We start from the raw sequence: 20,585 nt of genomic DNA, 5'->3' as shown, positions 1-20,585 counted from the left end.
GCCTTTGACTCATTATAACACCAATTTCTTTTTAAACTCTTCCACCTATTTGATCCATAATTTTGTGACGTCAACAAATGCTTTTAAAATACAACCAGTTCTGTAACATTAACTCATGGCACCTCCCCTCGTTTCCCTATTAAAAGAGTTTTCTTTTTTTGCAACATTTCTCCCTTTTTATTTAACCTCGCTGCAGCGACATCAGCAATATATATTAAAAACTAAAATATATAACAACATGGACACACTCCACATAGAAACACGCACTAGTGGTCACGTGGTAGATGATTTAACGAACTAAAAGAGAAGAACAAACAAAAAAAAAGAGATACGTCAACAGAAGGGAGGACAACTCCCACGCTCGTAATATTTATCAATCGAATCGTTTTATGTATATTTATTTTTAACGAATATGCTTGGTGACGACATCGTTGGAGCACTTCGACGTAGTGGCGGAAAAGTCCTTTAAAAAGCAGCGCCGGGAGAACAAGTAAGACGACGAGGAGGAGGAGGAGGAGGTGGAAGAAAAAGAATAAAGACTGAGGGTGCTTTTTATTTTTGGACTCTACGCTACACTGACTGCTCGTACGCCGCCGCCAACATGACCCAGGTAAAGTAAATGTTGACTTTGTTTTGTCTTTTGAGGGGGAAACAAGAATATAATTCGGTGGCTTTTCCTTTCAACCAAAATCATTCGATCGTTTCGTATCGGAACTGCACGTCACTTTGATGTCTGACGAGAATCTTAATTTTATTTTAGAATACCAGGGGTATAATATTACGACTTCTGTAAGAATAATAACTTATTTTACAGTTGAAATGCCCATTTTTATCGAGTCAAACGAAAACACTCAGTGGCTTTAACTTTGAATTTCCAATTGTCTGTCGAGTACTTGAACGCGTCAAACTGCAATTTTCAAATGTATTATTTTTGCTTCAGTTTTATTATCAAGTCGATTTCCCCCCTCAAGATAATAGTTTTTCTTCCCAAATGAAACGGGCACAGTCTTTTTTTTTTTTTTTTTAACTCACGATGGAGCGTTTACGTGTCCTCTCACAAATCTTACTGGACACTGAGATGACGCAACACAAGGGTCCTCTGAGCGCACGAGCGCTTTTCTCCCCATTCATAAAGTTCCACTTCCGGTTCAAGACCCAAATACTTGAAAGGGATTAAAAAAACAAGAGGAAATATTTTATTTTAAAAAGCAGTAGTAGCAAAAGATAAACTTGGATGTTTTTTGAGACCATAATCTTAACATAATAGCCATTATTAATTGGGAATAAAAGTTGTAATCTTAAATCTTCTATATCTATCTTCTTTATATATCATATTCAGAGATGTTTCTTTTTAATAAACTGTTGCAAATCTAAATGATGATTTTTGTTTGTTTTAGAAACTTTGTGGGACAAACTACCCGGTGAGCATCTGCTTCATCGTCGTCAACGAGTTCTGCGAGCGTTTCTCCTACTATGGCATGAGAGGTAACTTGAATATAAGCAAAGAACTTCAAAAAAAGTTGCAGCCTTTCGCAGTCTCCATATTTGCTACAATCTCCTTTTTACTGCAGAATAACAAATAGGGGAGGGGGAGGGTGGGAGTGGCTGGAAGGAACCATAACACCTGTCCTGTGCTAGTGAGATGACAGTTCGGGAAGTCGACTTAACGATGAGGGAGTGGCCACTCATCACGTTGTGTGTGTGTGTGTCCGGCGTCACATGCGGGTGAATCGCATACGTCTTAGTCAGCACAACTCGTGCCAATATCTGTCCACAATTTACTCCTGTGCATTCTCTGCTGCTCCTCTACAGTCTCACTTTACTTTTTTGCTCCTCAGCGGTGTTGACGTTGTATTTCTTGACCTACCTACGCTGGGACCATGACCTTTCCACGGCCGTCTACCACGCCTTCAGCAGCCTCTGCTACTTCACGCCCGTCCTCGGCGCCATCATCGCCGACTCCTGGCTCGGGAAGTTTAAGTCAGTGGGGAGGAGAGCGCGTTGTCTTCTCGTGATCTCGTATTTAGTCTTCATCTGTGCCCACCTCGCAGGACCATTGTCTACCTGTCCATGATCTACGTGCTGGGTCATGTGATCAAGTCGGTCGGCGCCATTCCTACGGTGGGAAGCAATTCCACGCACATGTACGGACGCCAGTAGATCAAATCGGACCGAGCCGCTCTGGCGATATTGATTGACAGTTCCTGTCCATGTGTGTAGCTCCATGTCCATGATAGGTCTGATTCTAATCGCCTTCGGAACCGGCGGGATTAAACCCTGCGTGGCCGCCTTCGGGGGCGACCAGTTCCACGACAAGCATGTGAGAGGAGAAATTCAACTCTAGAATGAAGTCAAATGACGTTCCAACATTCTTTGATACACACACTTTTGAATTTTTTGCTGTCAGGCCACGGAGAGAATGAAATTCTTCTCCATTTTCTACATGGCAATCAACGCCGGCAGCTTCCTGTCCACCATCATCACGCCCATCTTGAGAGGTGAGTCTTGCTGTCCATTCGTGTTGGTGTCACTGCTGCTGATACCCCGACCCCCCCCAACAGGAGACGTGCAATGTTTCGGCGACGACTGCTACGCTTTGGCCTTCGGTGTGCCCGCCGCTCTCATGATGGTGGCGTTGGGTGAGCACTAAATCACTCTATATTCATAATTGTCAGTTTTGTACATAAATAAAAGCATAAAGTAAGAAAATAATGCTCGTGATACATCTGTGTGAACTTTTTCACTATCTTCTAGTTGAGCGGATGATCGTTAGCGGATCTGACAGCGCATGGCCGTCCTTCTGCACGGCTCGCCGCTCGCAGTCTAAACAGAACGTCCACCAAATCAAAGTGGAGCTTTAAAAATATGCGAGAGGGTGTGGCGAATTCGTGTTTGATAATGATTAACAAACGGAACATGATTTAAATTAAATTAAATATACTTATGACAGTAAATTTAACCAGCAGTTCATCTAATTTTTTTGTTCATGTTTTTTTTTTTTAGTTGTGTTTGTATTAGGCAGCAGACTCTACCGGCGAAATCCTCCTCAGGGCAACATTTTGATGGAGGTCTGCAACTGCATCGGCGTGAGTCTTCTCTTGTTGACTTTTTCCTTCCCCTTGACAAGAATGCGATTGATTTTCATGCGTTGTTTTTTTTTTTTTTTGCAGTTTGCCATCAACAACCGCTGGAGGAGGTCCAAGTACGAGTCCAGCAGAGGGCATTGGCTGGACTGGGCCGAGGACAAGTACTCAGTAGGACGTTTGTCTTGCTAATGCAAACTGCTCAACTTGATTCTCAGCTTCTCAACTAAAAGGAAGTTCACAACAGTATTTAAAATGTAGCTTTTCTCTTTTTGTCAACAGAAGCGTCTGATCACGGAGATCAAAATGGTTCTGCGGGTCCTGGTTCTTTACATCCCTCTGCCCATGTTCTGGGCTCTGTTCGATCAGCAGGTCCCGCAACCCGACTTGTTGATCCGCCTCGACGTGAACGACGCTAACGATGCGTTGTTGTTGTTTTTTTTAATTGCAGGGTTCTCGCTGGACATTGCAGGCCACCAGGATGAACATGTCCTTTGTAAGTTTGTTGTTTTCTTATGGTTCTATTCCATGTAATCATTGTCGGTTATAAGAATTTTACGAGCTAAATGGAACAGCCACTTGTCGATGAACTTCCTGGTGGATTGCTGAAGTTAAACTTTAATCGTTTATTGCTTTTCTTGATGTTCCACAACAGGGGGCCTTCTCCATCAAACCTGATCAAATGCAGGTGGGTGCTCACTCACACCTCTTGTGGAAGAAAGTGGTATTACAGTTACCGCATTGTTTTGTTTTGGTTCACCTCATTTCCTGATAGTTTCACCTTAAAATCAAAGTGACAAATTCTACATTTGAGAAAAAGGTCCTAAACTAAAAAGCAGATTTCAGCCTTTTTAATTTTTGTTTTTTCTCCCTTGCTAGACTCTGAATGCGATGTTGATTCTGGTGTTTGTGCCCCTGTTTGACTTGCTCATATACCCGCTGGTTTCCCTCTGTAGAATCAACGTCACGTGAGTTCCTATCGTTACTTTTTCAATGCCGATATAAAAAAATAATGTTTTGGGTTTTTTCTCAGTCCTTTGAGGAAAATGGCCACCGGGATGATTTTTGCCGCGTTGGCTTTTGGTGCCGCCGCCCTGGTGGAGGTCCATGTGGTGGTACGTCACATGTTGCTTTGACCAACCAATCAGAGATCAAGATGGAAAAAATGTCAGTGAAGCAAATTAGCGGTCCGATCGCTGGGTGTGCTGTGTGTTGTAGAAAACTGTGGTTACACCAGCACCGGCGGGCAAGTGTCTGCTGCAAGTCTTCAACTTGTCCCCACAAGATGCCAGTCTTCAATTTCCCGAAGGCAATCCTTTTCCTGAGCCGCTGCCATATCTACAGGTAGCAAAAAAAACCAAGTCCTAAAGTTAGTCAAAACTGTTTTGTTTTCAAATTGATATAACAAAACACCATTGGTAGAATATATATAATATATATACGCATTGTCTAAAAGGTCATAGTAATTCAATGATAAACAACTACAATGAATGACGAGTTTGTTTGTCAGGATCCTGGTGAGTACCTGACGCTGCCACTAGGGGCGCCCAGCACCAACGTGAGCTTGGAGGTCCGCTCCGAAGGCGCTGTCTCTCACTGCAACGTCACCTTTGACCAGCAGGAGGCGTATAGTCTCATCCTGCACCCCTCCGACACTGGAATACGCTGTAAACTGGTAAGTGAACATATTAGAATGATAGTCTATATTTCTTTTACAACAAAAAACGTACCTTCTTTAATGTTTTGTTATATTTCATATAGTGAAAATGTGTCAAATTGCAGGAATTGAGAAAATATTGTTAGATTTTTTTCTCCAAAGTCATGAGATGAATTAATCATATGACAAGAGTAAATACACTTGTGGTTTGTCGCTCCTCATGTTAATTTAAATTCTTTTTTTTCCCAACAAAAACTTGAAACCTGGATGTGGTCATGGTTGAAGACTCATTGATGTTTGTAATTCAGGTGAAGGACCACATCAAGAAAAATGACGAAGGAGCACCTGTCCTCAGGTAAAAATGTGACATATACTTTCTAGCGCCACACATCGCCTGCCACCTTGAGACAAGCTAAGCTAGCGCCAACCCGTGCAGGTTCCTCAACACGCTGTCGGAGGCGGCCAACGTCACCGTGGGAGACGAGACGTTCCAAGCCGACGCTGATTACGGCGTCTCTGCTAACGAGACCATCCAGCAGGGAGAGTGAGTAGACGTTCATGTCACTTCCTGTCTCCTATATTAATGACTGCGTCTTGCATCAGGTATAGCAAGGTGAGATGCAGTTTAAAGTCAAAGACTTTAGACCTGGACCTCGGGGTCCTGGATTTTGGAGCTTCCTACACTGTGATCCTGCTGGAGGTAAGTCAGGACACAGAAATCTCATTCTTGGACACACACTCTGGAGATATTCGGGATTTTCTTTTACGCCTTCACAGGAATCTGGTCAGATAACGGCACACAAGATGGAGGATGTTCACGCCAACAACGTCCACATAGCCTGGCAGATCCCTCAGTACGTTCTCATCACCATGGGCGAAGTCATGTTCTCCATCACTGGCCTGGAGTTCTCCTACTCGCAGGTTTGGGTTCCCATCCAGGTCTTGACAAGAACCAGGAAGCCAGTCGCAAATAATTTCTGAAAACACTTGTCCTCACAGGCCCCCGCCAACATGAAGTCGGTCCTGCAGGCCGGGTGGCTGCTCACCGTCGCTTTCGGGAACGTCATCGTATTGATTGTGGCGGAGGGCGCCGGCCTTGAGCAGGTATTCTTCACCTTCAAGGGATGTTAAACTTATTTAGCAATCTTGACCTTTTTTTTTTCCCCTCAAAACTGATTGTGTGTGCATGTTGTTGCAGTGGAAAGAGTTCCTGCTGTTTGCGATCCTGCTGTTGGCCGTGTGCACGGTGTTCTCGGTCATGGCCCACTTGTACACGTACGTGAACGTTCAGCAGCTGGACAAAACGTGCGCCAGCGGCCACGATGATGACGACAGCGACAACATCCTAGATGAGAAAAAAGATTTGGGGATGAGCACCAAATTTTAATTCTCAAGTACGGTCAGTATTGGGAACAAAAAGAATCACTTGATACCTTATTGTTAGCATGAAATGCTAATTGTAGCTTTTACACAGGTTTTGAATTTTTGTCGTCTCAGCTTCTTTTTCAGGATTTTTTGGTAGAATGCTTCATCATTCAGCCTTACTGTGATTTTATTCTTTTCAGGGTTTTATGCACATTGTCATCATCTTACAATCTTTTTTTTTTTATCAGTTTGCCACATTTTAAAAGGAGACTATTTTCACAGGTTTATGGCACAGTTTACAACTTTTTTCACTGAACAATACTAATTTAAGTTTTTAACTGTTTTATTCTGAATTCCAGATGTTCCTCGTGGTCTCGTCAGTTTGCTTGTATTTAATTCCTGATTTTTGTCAGTCTCCGTCAATTAGTTCTGTTTGTGACTGAAACCTAATGTGTTAATTTAGTATTTTTGATTCAATGAGCCTTTATTTGCTTTTGTTTGTTTGAATAAATACTTTTTGTAACTCCTGAACTTCGGTCGAACTGCGGAAGAAAATCAACAAGACTATACTTGACTGAAAGCTTCACACGTTGTTGCGTCATCATTATGACAGTTGTCTGCCATGCTCGAGACGTTGCTAGGCAACAAACATGTTTACATGTGTAAAACGTGATTACAATGACCAATGTGACACCAACACGGACAAACAAACCGCTTTGATTGGATTATTGTCGACAAGTCGCTGACTTATGGGCCCATTTTAATGCCGCCTCATTTGCATCAAGGTAAGAGCACTCGGCCATCAGCGATTGTTGATTTTTGGAGTGATGGTTTCCTCTGCTTGTCCAACAGGAGCTGGGTAACCATAGCGACCACGTCTGGATGAAGCAGACAGTCCAGAAGGTCGTCAGTGCCCAAGGGCGCCTCATCCATCTTATTATGGCCGTCGTGGTGGAAAGGTTGTGGAAGGCGGGGGACAGGAAGTAGACATGGCCCAAAGGGGACGTCACTTCGGATCCGCCCGCCGGAGTCACGCTTTTTCGGGTGGGGAGTGTCTTTAGTTTCCAAGGTGGGTTTGATCTTCTGTTGCTGAGCACAGGCCTGCAAAGCCAAGTTGATGTAGTGCATGTTGTCATTATGGGATGTCACGCCTTCCTGTGGACACGATGAGGTACAGAAATACCAAAATCAATCCCAAACATTTTATAAATGAAAGATGTACTTTTAGTTTTTAAAGCATTGTTGCTTTAAGAAATTAGTCTAAATTGTATCTTTTTTAGGCTTAATTAGCACGCTAACCTCTGTGGGGTTGAGCCAGCACCCGGCGTCGTCATCGCCCTGCGTGCTCTTCATGGCGCACATCACCGCCCTGGTCACGGCCTCGCCCACACGCGCCACGTGGTCCTCCTCCTATGTAACAACCGGTTAATCGATCATCTAATCGACTAATTGTTACAATTTTGCATGGCTCACCAACTCAATCCAGGAATTGACGCTGACAGTGACGGCGTCCAGAGACTCCACGTAGTGCCACCAGTGGCGGGGCACGAAGAGAACCTGACCACACAAGAAGAGGCTTACCATGCACATCCTCTTTTAGCCACTAGAGGGCAACATTGGATCTTGGGCTGACTATGGATGCTGATGACAGGTTTGAAGCCTTATTGATTTTCTGCCCACATTCACACATGGCCTCATTTTGTCACAGAGGTAAATGCTAAAAAGTTTTTTACCCTGTCAAGGTGGCGACCTTGATAAAACAACGCAGTGACAACCTTACTCTTGTATGCGGAAACTAACACACTATACACACCTGTCCAGGCAACAGGGTGACGACGTGTGCGCTGGCGTGCAGAAAGGCAGGAAAGCTAGAGAGGTCCGGACGCAGGACGTTGACGCGGCTGAACACGCTGGACTCCTCGTACGGGATCCTGCTCGGGTACATCTTGGACGTGTCCTCCGGAGGGAAGAGGTGCCAGCGCTTCCTGTGCACAAACATAGTGAAAACAAGTGAGCAAACAGGAGGACACTACTTTGGGTGTGAGCATGTGTGTAGTATGAAAAACGGCCACATTAACCGGGTCTTACCGTCCTTGTACCTGCAGCACCAGGTTGCAGCCGTAAGAGTCCAGATGGCACGGCGTGTTGGCGCCCTCTGTGCCGATCCACAGCGTGCTCTCTTTTCCGTTACGGCCTTCGAACCCGAACGCCTCCCACTTTACATCCTGTCACGCGCACATGTGGACTTATGAATTCATTATCTCACACAAAAGCGGTTCTCGCTAAATGGCGGACTGGTCAATGTCGCTGGAAGGCACATTTCAACGCAATGTCATTTACTCGCCCGACACTATAAAAATTAATCTGCTCGATTAAATGTCGCCGTGTGTCTGTCTGTGTGTGAGCAAGGCCACTTTAATGTCTTTATCAGCAAGAAGAAGCTGGTTGTTTTAATTGAAAATGTCAAAAAAAGAGATTGAGCGAGAAACGGTAGGATTATTCGGTGTCATCCCGTTCACATCCCGTCGCCACCTGGAGCTTTTTAATAATGACTATCCTGTATCTAAATAATGAGGAAATAACAAAATGTGGTTATACCTTATGTCACATTCTCATTGTTATTCACACAGTGTTTTGACTTTGTCATTTTGTGTTCAAGGATTTCCTGCATATAATGTCTGCCCTGTACACACACTCATAATGAGAAGAGCAGTCAAAAGAGCCGAGACCTTCGGCAAGGCCAACATTTTTCATTTGCTATGTGCACTGAGCGTCGCAGTCAGACACGACTTCACTGGGCAATCACAAAGATAGTCTGTGACTTCAAATCCACAGGGAATTTTATATCTATTTTAAAAATGCCTTGCATATATTTCCTCACACTTGCAGCCTTGGCTCAGAGAACAACTGTATACCTCAAACACGTCGGGCTGGTGTGCAAACATCTTGGCGATGTACTTGTAGTCGGCGTAAGCCCAGAACTGAAACCGTGGGTAGTCACTGAAAGCTCCCACATCCTCTCCTGTGTTGCCTTTTAACCAGCTGAGGAACTGACTCAAGCTTGCTTCCACATAGCGACAATGAGTTTCAAACTGAGGCACTGTGGAAACAAACGGACCAAAGAAATTCATGTTGTCATGCATGTACAATGTATCCATCCATTGTTTTCCTCTTACAGTTTGTCTCTTCTTTTCTTCCCAGTCGGAATCGGACGGTTCTGTTGCCGAGACGTTCCTGCAGGTTCTCTACGGTCCAGCCGAGGACGGGCCAGCCGTGTGTCATGTTCAGGAAGACGGCGGGCTGCTGAAGATGAGCCACGATCCTCTGGGCTTCTTCTGAACCGAAGGCCGGGACGTGGGTGGCACCAGCATCCATGGCCTGGAACGCACGGTGTTCAGTGGGTTTTAAGTCAGGGTTTTTGTTGTTTAATCATCAAACATGATGGCGACACACCTTTATTTAGAATCTTATGTCTCTTCTAAACAAACAGAACTCATTGTTGCATTTTGTTGACTTCTGTCTTCATCCTCTCACACTTATTTGGTTCCTTGACAGGGACTATAAAGATTTATTAAGTGCCATAAGGTGCTGTTATTGATTTGTGTTCTGTCCCCTCTTAAGCTACAAACAAGGTTCAAATAATTGCACTTGTTGACGTTACCACATCTTGTTAGCGTCAAAATTACCGAGACCACATTTAGCTTCGTTTTAAAAGGGACAATATTAACACCGTATAAGTTAGCTCGCTGAGTCGCTCGAGAAATACAAGCTTTTGAAAATAAAGAGGAAACGCACCGTTCATAACACGTGCAGTGAAGCTGTGGGCGGAAGTAAACAAAGCTCACGTGACCGCAACTCAACGTGACGTATTCGTTTTCAATTCGCCCGTCACGCGCTGTGTCTGAGAAACCACTCCATTTTGGCTCCGCGTCGGGACCGCCACCGCCGCACGTAAAGTGGCTATAAAGAGCTAAAATGGCGGCTTCCGAGCCACAGTTTCCGTACCGGAAATCAGATTGATTGCGCATGCGCAGTCACGTTCCGTACTCGTCGGCTGTTGTGTTATTGCCAGCGACTAGAACCGAGTGTACTCAACGTTCTCTGCCGCTTAAGACGACCACAAAAAGGCAGAATTGATCCAGAACCGAGCTCACGGTGATCCACCATGGGTGCCGTTTCGAGCACCGAAGCCGAGAGGGAGCCGCTTCTCGTGCCGACCCACGCCGCGGCGAGAGCTCCGCCGCCAGTCAACGGCCGTGTGTACGGCCGAAGATGGCTAGTCCTCAGCCTATTCTCCCTGCTGGCCCTGATGCAGGGAATGGTGTGGAATTTCTGGGGGCCCATCCAGAACTCCGCCGCCCATGCGTTCGGTTTCACCAAGTCCGACATCGCGGTGCTGGTCCTGTGGGGTCCAGTAGGCTTCATCCCATGGTTGCTGTTCATGTGGCTGATGGATAAAAGAGGTAAACTCGGACAAGGATCGATATGTTGAAAAACACCATGTGATGCATCGATTTGGTACACATTGTGTCCCTATTGTATTTTCTTAGCAAGTAAAGTAAAGGATGCTCTTTATCTTTACCACTATCGGACCCGATCATTGTAACGTGTAGCCTCCAATTCAATTCAGTTTTGAACTTGTTTGCATGTCCTCTTGTTATAAAATCACATGAAATTCCCATTGTTATGTCAAAAGTAACAAACTACATCGTATAGAGTTTTAAAATAATTATGTTCCCTTATTGATACGATAAATATTGGTTGATATGCTCAACAAAGAAAGTATGAGTTCCAATAGGTCAATGTTATGTATTCAATCAGGGCGGTAGCATCTTAAGTAACTTAATGACTTGCCTTCCATTTCCCAGACGAGACAGCGGTGTCATGTATTAACACGTTTCCAAGTAGAGACATTGTCGTTTGTTAGCACATCATTTTGACTGCCATGTGACTAATTTGCAGACTTGCCTAACTTTTCTTCATGAGACAATGACGTCAGGTCAGACATTTAGGAAGAAGAAAGACAGCTGACAAGTTGGGAAAGACGCATATTTGGCACGCCACTTTACTGCCAGTGGACTTGGCCACTTTGGCCGTGTGGTTAATTGGGTTAGTGGGGTTGTGAACTTCGTAATTGTTGTCTCACACAGATTTCGCTCACACAGGTTTGGTGAGTCACTCTGATGCAATTTTGTTTTCCAAAATGGTGTGGACGTGATATGTTTAAGTACCGTTGGATGAAACAGTATTCAGTAAAAAAAAAAAAAAAACACATAAATATTTGGGAGAGAGAAACTAAACCATAGTGATATTAGACACAAATATTTATTGATAAGACAATGCTTAAAATGTTAGAAAATGAAATATATAGTTTCATTGCCATATTTCAAGAGTCTGTCCACTTCTCTGCTACATTAGCCTCCAAAACAAGATGTGAGTTTGTTGTCGGAAAGCTGTTAAGTGCTCCTTGTGGCGCTGGCGTTTGGAGGGTCTCTTCAAGTTCTTCCACTTCAACTCGCTCTCGAAGGTCTTGTCGAGCCGTTCAAGTCGCCGAGAAAACAAATAAAAAGTAAAGGCACTTATGACGACTTTAAGGGCAGCGTCAACATTTCCCGCCAACCATAAATCTAATATTTGCAAATGGCCTATTTGTCTAATATTTGAGATTCACATTTACAGAGTGGAGGTCGGTGGTCTGATGATGTTCTGTCTGCAGGTCTTCGGGCGTCCCTCCTGCTGTCGGCCTTCTTAATGCTGCTGGGGGCGGCGCTGCGCAGCATCCCGCTGACGGACCCGTCTCTCCGTCGCTGGTAAGACGCCTCCTCTTCGGAATCATCGCCACAGTAGAGGAGCAATCATTTTGATGATGACCATAAACCAGTTGGCCTCGACCTATCAGTTTGCCCGAATCAAGGTCAGAGCGGGTGTGGCGGTTCCACCTGCCGCCACAGGATGTGATTGACCTCAGCGTGACGCCAGGACAAGGTGGCCTTGTAGCGACAGATTGCACGATAACAAGCAAAAACGCTGACGACCTTCATTTGGAAACGGGTCGCCGACTCGGGGCGGCCCGCTGAAGTGCAGACAAAGCAGTCGTTAATTAAAGATGCGCTAACAGACAAAATGGCGAGGAAAAACACAATAATGGTGGTTTTGTGTTTTGATCATTTTGAGTGGTTGTGAAAGTGGCATATTTGTGCTTTAAAAAGACAATCGTTGTGTCTTTGGCAAAAAATATGTTGTGGGAGAACTGATTTTGCCATTATTTGCCCTTACAAATGTTAACCTGACTGACTGGGGTCATGTGCAGGTGCAGCACTCACCAGTAGATGTCACTGTAACAGAGACAAAAAGATTTGCTGCCAGCGCCTTTCACCCAAAATATCTAACCTCATTTTGAATTTTGCTTGTCGTTGAAGTTTAATCCACGGCGGTCAGCTCCTCAACGGTTTAGCTGGTCCCACCATCATGAGCGCCGGCCCCTTCCTCTCCACCACGTGGTTCGCCCCGGACCAGCGGGCCACCGCCACCGCCGTGGCTTCTCTCTTCTCCTACCTGGGCGGGGCCGCTTCTTACGTGGCGGGACCCCTGATCGTGCCCGCCCCCAACGGCACCCAGCCGGCGGGCCACCGGGTGTCGGCGCCGCCGCCCGCTTTAGACGGCGCCATCCGGGAGAAGATCCAGCTGCTTATGTATGCAGGTACGAGGCGCCCGAGATCGATTGCGCTTCTGCGCCGCGTCGCAGGACAAATACGATCAAAGTACGGCGCGTGCACAAAAAACAAGGCAATTTCGAGTCCCCACATGCAGACAGCTGGAAGAAAAATGGATTTTCGGGAGTGTCATGCTTAAATGATTTAGAAAATTAAAAGCATGTGGCGCTGGCAGAAGATGGAGCCTGACGTTTGTGCCACTTTAATTCCACGTCACTCATTCTAAGTTCTGGAGGTCGGCTCATGATGCTCGCTCGCCACTCAGAGAAAATACAAACAATTTTCACCAGATTTTTAGAAAATATATATATTTGTCCTCTTCCAGAGCTGTCTGCCATCGCTGTGCTGTTTGTGGCAGTGCTCTTGTATTTCCCCTCGCGGCCGCCGCTTCCCCCCAGCGTGGCCGCCGCGAGCCAGCGGCTGAGCTACAGGAGCAGCATCTGCAGACTGCTCAGGTGAACCAACACACATCCCTCCAAAATCATTTATATGCATTTTGAATATTTGGAGCGCTTTTTTGCAACGCGCCTTAAGTAGAACGTGACGACGACAGAGCTTGTCGAATTTGACGGAATCTTTAACGAAGCCCCTCGCCATCTGTTGAGGGTCTAATCAAAGAGATCTTCCCCTCCTGATAAATTAGAGCGCTCCATGTGGGTCACATGTCGCTCTACTCAGTTGACGTGCGTGGTCCTGAAACATTTTTCAAGGGCTGCTTTTTTTTTTGGGCCGAGACGTTTTTTGCGAGAACTCGGCATCGCCCGAGGTTTGGGCCGTGGATCAAAGCGGCGGAGATGCGCGATGGCAGCCTGTGAAAAAATACCTTCGCTGCGGGCCCAGTGGGCTCAGGCACCTTTGGATGAATGACCAAGTTGATCCTCATCCTTCACACAAAGTTAGACCAAGCTTATCCGGGTCATCCAGCTTCCGGGCACCCTTTTATCTCGGTCGGACAGCATCGAGCCTCCAAGTGGCTGTTTTTGAGGTTTTCTTTTTTTTTTCGGGACTGCTCTCGATAGACTGACATACCAAATGTTGTTTTCTTAACCGAAACTGGCTTTGGGCTCCGGATTTGCAACTGCTACAGAAGAGAGTCAGCATCAGGGCACTTCAACACCGGCACACAAACAAGCCGATGCCGGTTAGCCGCTAGCTAAAGAAAACGGGGACGCGTTTCCGTCTGGTGGAGTCGAACGTGTCATCAGCTAAGTGCCATTCGTCCTTGACGGACCCGAGCGGAGATCAATGCATCACAAGTGACAAGGTTCAAAGCTAAAGTGATTACAAGGGGGAGGGGGGGGGGCGCCATAGGGCCCGGCGGTGGTCTCATCAATCCCGTAGCTCCAGCCCGTTTGCGTCTTTGATTAAAATGAAACCATAACTGTCCGCCCCCCTGTCGCCACCTCGGGCCGCGTAATTAAAACGCCGCGTCGGACGGAAGCAGGGGCACGTCAAGGCTCACGTCCGGCCGACCGACCTTTGCTCGGCGGCCGAGTCGTGCCGTCGTCCGTCCATCCGTCAAGCGAGCAAACGTGCTAACGGGCATTTAGCATTTCAAAGATGCGCGGGCGTTGCATGTGAAGTTTGGTGCTGTTGTCGAGATGGTCCGCGCTTTCACCTCCGTCTGCCTGCAGCATGACAATGAGGTGGGCGAAAGGTTGGGGGGGGGAACCAAAATAAGAAGTGTGTGTTCCCCGTACGCTTTGACTGTGTGTGTGTGTGGATGTGCTAAGCTGAGTGGATTTGAGCGCCTTCTCGAGCCGCCAGCTCACAAGCATGTCGTCGCCCGAAGCTGTTTTGCCTCAGCCGGCCGGGACTGGCCGGCAACTGTCTGATGTCTTATTTGTCCACCTTCATTTTGGATGTGATGGCAGCCATGAATCCGCTGCATCCATCTTAAAACGGCTCAAGTGGAAGATGGGCGGGTGTGCTCGTGCAGAACATCTCGCTCGCTCAGCAATTTGCTAAATGCTTATTTTTTATTTTTGTGCGTCCTGCAGTAACTTCCGCTTCCTGATGATCGCGCTGGCCTACGCCGTGCCCACCGGGGTGATCGCCGGCTGGGCGGGCGTCCTTGACATGATCCTCACGCCGGCCAAAGTCAGCCAGGTATGTGTGTTCGCCACACACACACAGACTCAGACATGCAGACACTTTAGTTTTAATACAACAAATAACTCATGATGCTTCGCTGCCTCGGGCTTTTTTTTGTCACAATGTTGGGTCACCGCTCGACGTTTTCAATCTTGCCGCCGCCTCGGAGAACAATTTGCGAGCCAAGTGGCGGTCGTCCACTCCCCGTGTGTGTGTGCGTGCATGACAATGAGGCAATACAAAGTGCCTTTTCCGCTCCATTTGCCACGCTTAAAATTTCGATAGGCCGCTCACACGGGGAAGCTCTCGGCGTGAAAGGGATCATTTCTTTTCTTTCGCATTGTATCGCCAACCCGGAAAGATTCCCCCGCCGGCCGCAATCTTTCTTCCAGCTTTGTGTTTCATGGCAGGTGGCAGGCAATCGATTTGCCTGTCGAACGACGGCAAAAGGAAAGTCAAGCGGCCGCCCGTCCCCGCTTTCCTCCATCCGTTGACACCGTCCACTTGAAAATCTTTCCCCAGCCTTCAATTTCGCTTCGGCAGCTCCCCCCCGTCCAAGGTGCAGTTCACGTTGAACGCGCTCGCCTCGAGCGCCTCTTGGATGGAATCACCTCGGCAAAGACGTTCCGCACACTGCGACTCACATCAAACGTGTACCCAAACGGTGTTAACCATGACGGCGCCGCTGCCGCTCCAGTCGGTCGGGGAAACACACACACACACACACACACACACACACACACTAGGCGGCTTGAAGTGGGGCCGTTTGCGTTCTCCCAAGTTTGCGAGCGTAAGATTGGTATCGCGTGCGCCGTTGCCCGAGGCCGATGCAATTAGAGTTTGGCATCCTCGCTTTCCGTCTCACAGGGTCCATTTCATCAATTGGATATGTTGTCGCAGATCCTAACGAGAGGCGTCCTGACAATAATCGCTCGTTGTTTGAAAAGTATCCCCGATAGCGCAGCCAAACGACAAAACACAGCCATTTGGAAGAAAAGTTGCTTCCGACGGTTAAGATGATCATTCAAAGCAAAAATGATATTCTCCGACTTTTTGGTGGCTCATCCATGTTGTCCCATTTGAAGGAAATATTCTAACTGCTCTCTTGCTCGTCAGGTGGATGCGGGCTGGATCGGCTTCTGGTCCACAGTTGGTGGCTGTGTCTTTGGGGTGGCCATGGCCAGGTGAGCCACCGGAACCGTCACTTCCCGTTTCAAAATGCAGTTCTTGTTTCAAATGTGCCTTGAAATATTTCCTGATTGGAATTGATTAGCCATCTCGTGGAAAGGACTTTTTCGGAGAGATATCGCTGATAAAGGAAGTTTGTTGTTGTTGTCGCCGCCGCCGCGCTCAGTGTAATGAAATGAACTCGACTCCCGTGGACAGCGAGAGCGTCCAACGGCGTGCGCCTCCATCAGTTAGCCGTAAGCTTCTTATGGATTTGCTACACGCCGTGATCCTCTCAGCAATGAAATCAGGATTTGAAATGAAGCCCCCAGCTTAAAAGCTCTCTTGCGCTGCTCATCTTGTTGGCAAGACAATCTAGGGTAACATTCACACCCAAAGTTCTTGTAACTTTTTACTTCTTGCCATTTGCAGTCCCTAATATAGCTATATATAGATCGATAGAGAGCGATAGATATTAGCTTCTTTGGTGAAGCTCTTTTTTTTTTTTTTGGGTCTTATCTGGAGCGCCTCCTCTTTGGTTAGAGAGCGGCGCGTCTCATCTTCCGCTAGCCGGCGTCTCGCGGGGATGGCGCGCTAGCCGTTAATGAGCTATGACGCGCAAAAAGACGAGCGAGAGTGCCGTTTTCTCGGCGAAGACGAGCGCTGTCGCTTGTTTAATGACGGGGGAAATTAGGGCCAAGCGAGTCATCCATTTTTAACGCTTAGTTCCCGTTTATTAGTCAGGAAAAATTTAATTATTTTTTGGAATCCCCCCGTATAACTTTTTCAAAAGGCGTCTTAAGGCTGGAATCCCTCGTTTGCTTTTCAGGTTCGCCGACTCCATCCGGGGGATGCTGAAGCTGATCCTGGTTCTGATGCTGGCCGGGGCCTCGCTGTCCTCCACCTGGTTCACGCTCACCTGCCTCAGCAGGCTCACGCACCTCCCCTCCAACGCAGGTACAAATTAGCCGGTAACGAGCGCTAACGTCGCTAGCGATGGTCGCCCGTAACTTTCTCCACCCTCCCGGCAGCCATCTTGTACACGTCGTGCATCCTGGTGGGCATCTTCATCAACAGCAGCGTGCCCATCTTCTTCGAGCTCTTCATCGAGACGGTGTACCCGGTCCCCGAAGGCATCACCTGCGGCGTGGTCACCTTCCTGGGCAACCTCTTCACCGGACTGCTCCTCTTCTTCCTCACCTTCTACTGTACAGGTACGACGGCCGACCTTTCTCACCTTTCCTACCGCTTCAAATTTCCTGTCCTGCCTCCCTTATCACCCTTTTTAATTCCTGGCACTTCACCTGCCTTCCCCCCCTCCCCTACTACAAGATGAGTGCGGCGCTTGTATTAAAAAAAAAAATTCCTCAGGGTGACGCCGGCCGGCTCTTCACTTTAGAAACAATCAACCTGCTCCATGAACTCCCCTCGGTGACCATCTTAACACCGCCACGGTCACGCTGGGCCTCACGTGACCGGGACCGCCGGCGAACCCCGCCGCCCTTCCCTTTGCCCCCGTCGCCCTTTTATTTCTCATCGTTAAGCCGCGCGCGTCGGCCCGAATACAAAGCAGCGCTGAGGATTGGCAGGAAGTGGGGGGGGGGGGGGGGGGGGGGGTTCTAGGTGTTGTGCTGCTGAGCACGCGGCGTAATTGCGGCGCTTCCTTAGAAGATTTTTTTACATATTCCGTATTATTTTGACAAAGTTTTGCAGCATGTGTGAAGTGAGCGACGTGCAGCTGCCTCCAAAAGACTCCGAGGTCTTCAAAGATCTCTGATGGAGAGAGTTCACTCGCTCGCTCACTCGCTCACTTTCCTGTGAGAGCTCATGCTTTTTTTTTTTTTTTCTTCTTTCCCTAGAAATACTTTGAGAGAAATGTCAATCGTTTGTGTTCATGTTCATTTTTGTGCATCGGAAGCACATAATAACCTGTCACATGGTCATGGGTCTTGCATGGAGCTATTGGCCAACCTAATGATTGCACCTTACCTACCTACTTTCTGACCAACCATGGTTCCTACCTTTTCCAACTCACCTACCAACCCATGCAACCTTCTTCTGCTTTCATTTCCCACCTTTATACAACCTTGATTTGGATCTTGTTTTGTGCACCTCCACAGAGTTGTCGTGGTTGAACTGGTGTCTGACGAGCTCGTGCATCTTCAGCCTGGTGCTCATCTTGTTCTTCCGCGAGTCGTACGACCGCCTCTACCTGGACGTCTTTGTCTCCGTTTAACGGGACAGACGGACGCAAAATGGACCTTTATGTTGCACAAAATCTGGGGGGGAGAGAAGAAAAGGGACTTTTTAGTGACTTTTTTTGTGAGATTTGCCAGCAAGGACTCTTAAAATCTACGTTTACCCTACATAAAAAGTGGCCATTTTGTCTGACCGAGCTTCTCACAATATGGACGCTGCCACTAAGCTGCCTGACCACAAGCCAGCAGCAGCCAAACGAGACAAAATATTATTTTTGGGATTTTCCTATGTTTTAACTTGACTATTTGGAGCTCCAGGATTGGTTACTTGTCTTACCTTTAAAAAGGTTGTTGTGGTTTTTAGCTAACAATGTTTTGTGGGTGTGCGCTTGTGTGTGTGCGTGCGTGACCGCAAAAGCGTGATGATTGTGTGGCCTCCAAGCAAGGGGGAAGAAAAGGGAGAAGTAAAGGATTGATCGATCTTTAGACCTTACCTACCAACCTCGTTTTACAAATTTCTTTTTTTATGTTTATTATGTTTTGACAGACTTTTAAAAGGAACGTGCAGGTGGTCACCAACCTCAACAGGCGTGTCTCAAGGTCTTTCAAAGGCTATTTACGTCACGTTTGTTGTGGTTTTAAGCTAACAATAGTTTTTTTTTGTCGGTTTGTCAAAGCCAAAACGAGGCGACTCAGTGAGACGCTTTGATTGTGTCACTTCCAAGTGAGTGGGATAAAACAAAAAAGGGTTTAATTCAAAAGCATCTAAGGATGGATGTTTTGTTTGTTTGCACAAAGTGTGGAAATGGGAAGGTTGTTGTTTGTTTATCATGTGCAGAAATGTTTATCCTTTGCCGTCGACATACGTGTCCTTTGTCGTGTTCCCTTTGTGGCCTTCGGCTTGTGCGTGTCCTGAATGCTCCGTGTGGGAAAACTCTCCAGCACCTTATTTCTTTTTATTAAAACTGTTTTATGAATAACAACGGTGTGATGATTGACTTTACAGCACAAGGACGGAACATAACATTTAAACATTTTCTTTCTTGTGGAATGTACGATTTTCAATCTTTTTTGATTTAATAAAAAAGTCTTTCTATACGTGGTCATTTATAAGATATGTCAAACATCAAATCATTGCGTCCCAAATATAATACTTAATACAGTGGTCGTGTTGGCTCGTGAGTGAACGATTTGTTCAAAAAAACGAATCTTTTCAGTGAACGAGAGTGAACGAATCTTCCTAAAGTGATTCGCTTCATTTTTCAGCTCATATGACTTCAACCAGTAGGTAGCGGTAATGCGCATTGAAGCTGGTGCCACCTCGCCGTAAAACAAAACGAAGAAGAATACCCTCGTTAACCACACCTGCGTGAAAACTTTTAGCTTCTTTCACGTTCCGCAGGAGCTAAAAGTTTTCACGCAGGTGCACTTAATGAGGGAAGCACACGGACACTCCATTAGGTACACCGCCATTTTTAAGTGTACCTAATAACAGGCGATTTTATTAGGGAAATACCATGGTCAAACGTCACAACTGCTGATCATTAATCGCATGAACACCTGTGTCCTGTGGTTAATTTATTAATTGCGAATGTACTTTACATCAAATCCAGTGTAACCAGAATACTGAGACTATCTATTACTTGTCATATGTTTATTGTGTGTTGTACCTTATTTTGTGTTTATTGTTATTGTCTATTATACATCTGTATGTTTGTCCATAATATAAGGATATCTGGCTAATATCTGATACAACTCAAGTGTCAAGCTCTAGTCTTCAGGCCGCGTTCCAATATGTTTTCCAAGTGACCCTCGTTAAGCGCACCTGCGTGAAAACTTTTAGCTCTTTTCGCGTCCTGCAGAAGCTAAAAGTTTTCACGCAGGTGCACTTAATGAGGGAACATGTTGGAATGCGGCCCCAATGACTCGAGCTTGACACCTTTGACCATGATTTCTAATCAAGTGTCCGAATGACGTCACAGAGCACACAGCCAATCAGAAAGTAGGGATGAGGGAGGGCGTAGCACTATTCACTTTCCGGAAAGCTATAAAAACCATGATTTTAGCATTAGCCTTGGCGACTCGCGAGCTTTCGCTTGTCCGCCGCGCAAATCTACTAACCTCACTAACCCTAACTAACATCTGCTTTATTTTCAGGAGCATTTGTGCGCTACGTTTTTTCATATGTCTTGATTACGCGGAGAACTGTTTTACATTGCCACAATGTGACTTTGCGATTTATTTGGTTTGCCATTCTCATGCCTGTTAATATTGTAGAAGTGAATTGCTCGCTACCAAAATGACAAAA

At 46.5% G+C, this 20,585-nt stretch overlaps 3 protein-coding genes across 5 annotated transcripts; 2 read left to right on the top strand and 1 right to left on the bottom strand.

The window, feature by feature from the left end:
- Positions 1-296: 296 nt before the first annotated feature.
- On the top strand, positions 297-6,636 carry slc15a2 (solute carrier family 15 member 2). Its single transcript, XM_088382597.1, has 22 exons — positions 297-610; positions 1,398-1,485; positions 1,839-1,980; positions 2,052-2,144; positions 2,221-2,320; positions 2,408-2,498; positions 2,562-2,639; positions 3,004-3,086; positions 3,171-3,254; positions 3,366-3,455; positions 3,535-3,579; positions 3,739-3,771; positions 3,963-4,051; positions 4,117-4,198; positions 4,302-4,427; positions 4,594-4,758; positions 5,049-5,095; positions 5,177-5,284; positions 5,344-5,440; positions 5,518-5,661; positions 5,740-5,844; positions 5,939-6,636. The coding sequence occupies exons 1-22, from the start codon at positions 602-604 to the stop codon at positions 6,125-6,127; spliced, it is 2,088 nt and encodes a 695-aa protein (XP_088238723.1). The 5' UTR covers positions 297-601; the 3' UTR covers positions 6,128-6,636.
- hspbap1 (hspb associated protein 1) lies at positions 6,275-10,565 on the bottom strand. 3 transcript variants are annotated; one of them, XM_088382603.1, is made up of 9 exons: positions 9,901-10,565; positions 9,559-9,663; positions 9,282-9,483; positions 9,021-9,205; positions 8,194-8,330; positions 7,919-8,090; positions 7,579-7,662; positions 7,405-7,515; positions 6,275-7,260 (listed from the first exon to the last, which is right to left on the bottom strand). In XM_088382603.1, the coding sequence occupies exons 3-9, from the start codon at positions 9,478-9,480 to the stop codon at positions 6,886-6,888; spliced, it is 1,263 nt and encodes a 420-aa protein (XP_088238729.1). In that variant the 5' UTR covers positions 9,481-9,483; positions 9,559-9,663; positions 9,901-10,565; the 3' UTR covers positions 6,275-6,885. The 3 variants fall into 3 exon arrangements, with proteins under 3 accessions (XP_088238729.1, XP_088238730.1, XP_088238728.1); XM_088382604.1 differs by lacking the exon at positions 9,559-9,663; XM_088382602.1 differs by lacking the exon at positions 9,901-10,565 and having other exon boundaries at positions 9,559-9,872.
- Positions 10,087-19,260, top strand: slc49a4 (solute carrier family 49 member 4). Its single transcript, XM_088382601.1, has 9 exons — positions 10,087-10,568; positions 11,822-11,915; positions 12,525-12,805; positions 13,144-13,273; positions 14,819-14,927; positions 16,029-16,096; positions 16,909-17,036; positions 17,111-17,293; positions 18,200-19,260. Exons 1-9 carry the CDS (start codon positions 10,271-10,273, stop codon positions 18,313-18,315), a joined length of 1,407 nt encoding a protein of 468 aa, XP_088238727.1. The 5' UTR covers positions 10,087-10,270; the 3' UTR covers positions 18,316-19,260.
- The last annotated feature ends 1,325 nt before the right edge of the window (positions 19,261-20,585 follow it).

The sequence above is a fragment of the Syngnathus floridae genome, chromosome 8 (assembly GCF_059516105.1).
Source record: "Syngnathus floridae isolate MCC-2025c chromosome 8, RoL_Sflo_1.0, whole genome shotgun sequence".
NCBI classification, from domain to species: Eukaryota; Metazoa; Chordata; class Actinopteri; order Syngnathiformes; family Syngnathidae; genus Syngnathus; species Syngnathus floridae.
Note: the sequence above shows the minus strand (reverse complement) of the source record. Positions and strands in the feature narration are given on the sequence as shown.

Bases quoted from the DNA above. Each gene is read 5' to 3' on its own strand.
- slc15a2 (XM_088382597.1), top strand. The intron at 3,580-3,738 runs GTAAGTTTGTTG...GTTCCACAACAG, and splicing joins CCAGGATGAACATGTCCTTT to GGGGCCTTCTCCATCAAACC. The intron at 4,199-4,301 runs GTACGTCACATG...TGTGTGTTGTAG, and splicing joins TGGTGGAGGTCCATGTGGTG to AAAACTGTGGTTACACCAGC.
- hspbap1 (XM_088382603.1), bottom strand. From the start codon at position 9,480: ATGGATGCTGGTGCCACCCACGTCCCGGCCTTCGGTTCAGAAGAAGCC. The intron at 9,206-9,281 runs GTAAGAGGAAAA...TTGTTTCCACAG, and splicing joins AAGAAAAGAAGAGACAAACT to TGCCTCAGTTTGAAACTCAT. The intron at 8,091-8,193 runs GTAAGACCCGGT...GTTTGTGCACAG, and splicing joins GTGCTGCAGGTACAAGGACG to GAAGCGCTGGCACCTCTTCC.
- slc49a4 (XM_088382601.1), top strand. From the start codon at position 10,271: ATGGGTGCCGTTTCGAGCACCGAAGCCGAGAGGGAGCCGCTTCTCGTG. The intron at 12,806-13,143 runs GTACGAGGCGCC...GTCCTCTTCCAG, and splicing joins CCAGCTGCTTATGTATGCAG to AGCTGTCTGCCATCGCTGTG. The intron at 14,928-16,028 runs GTATGTGTGTTC...CTTGCTCGTCAG, and splicing joins CGCCGGCCAAAGTCAGCCAG to GTGGATGCGGGCTGGATCGG.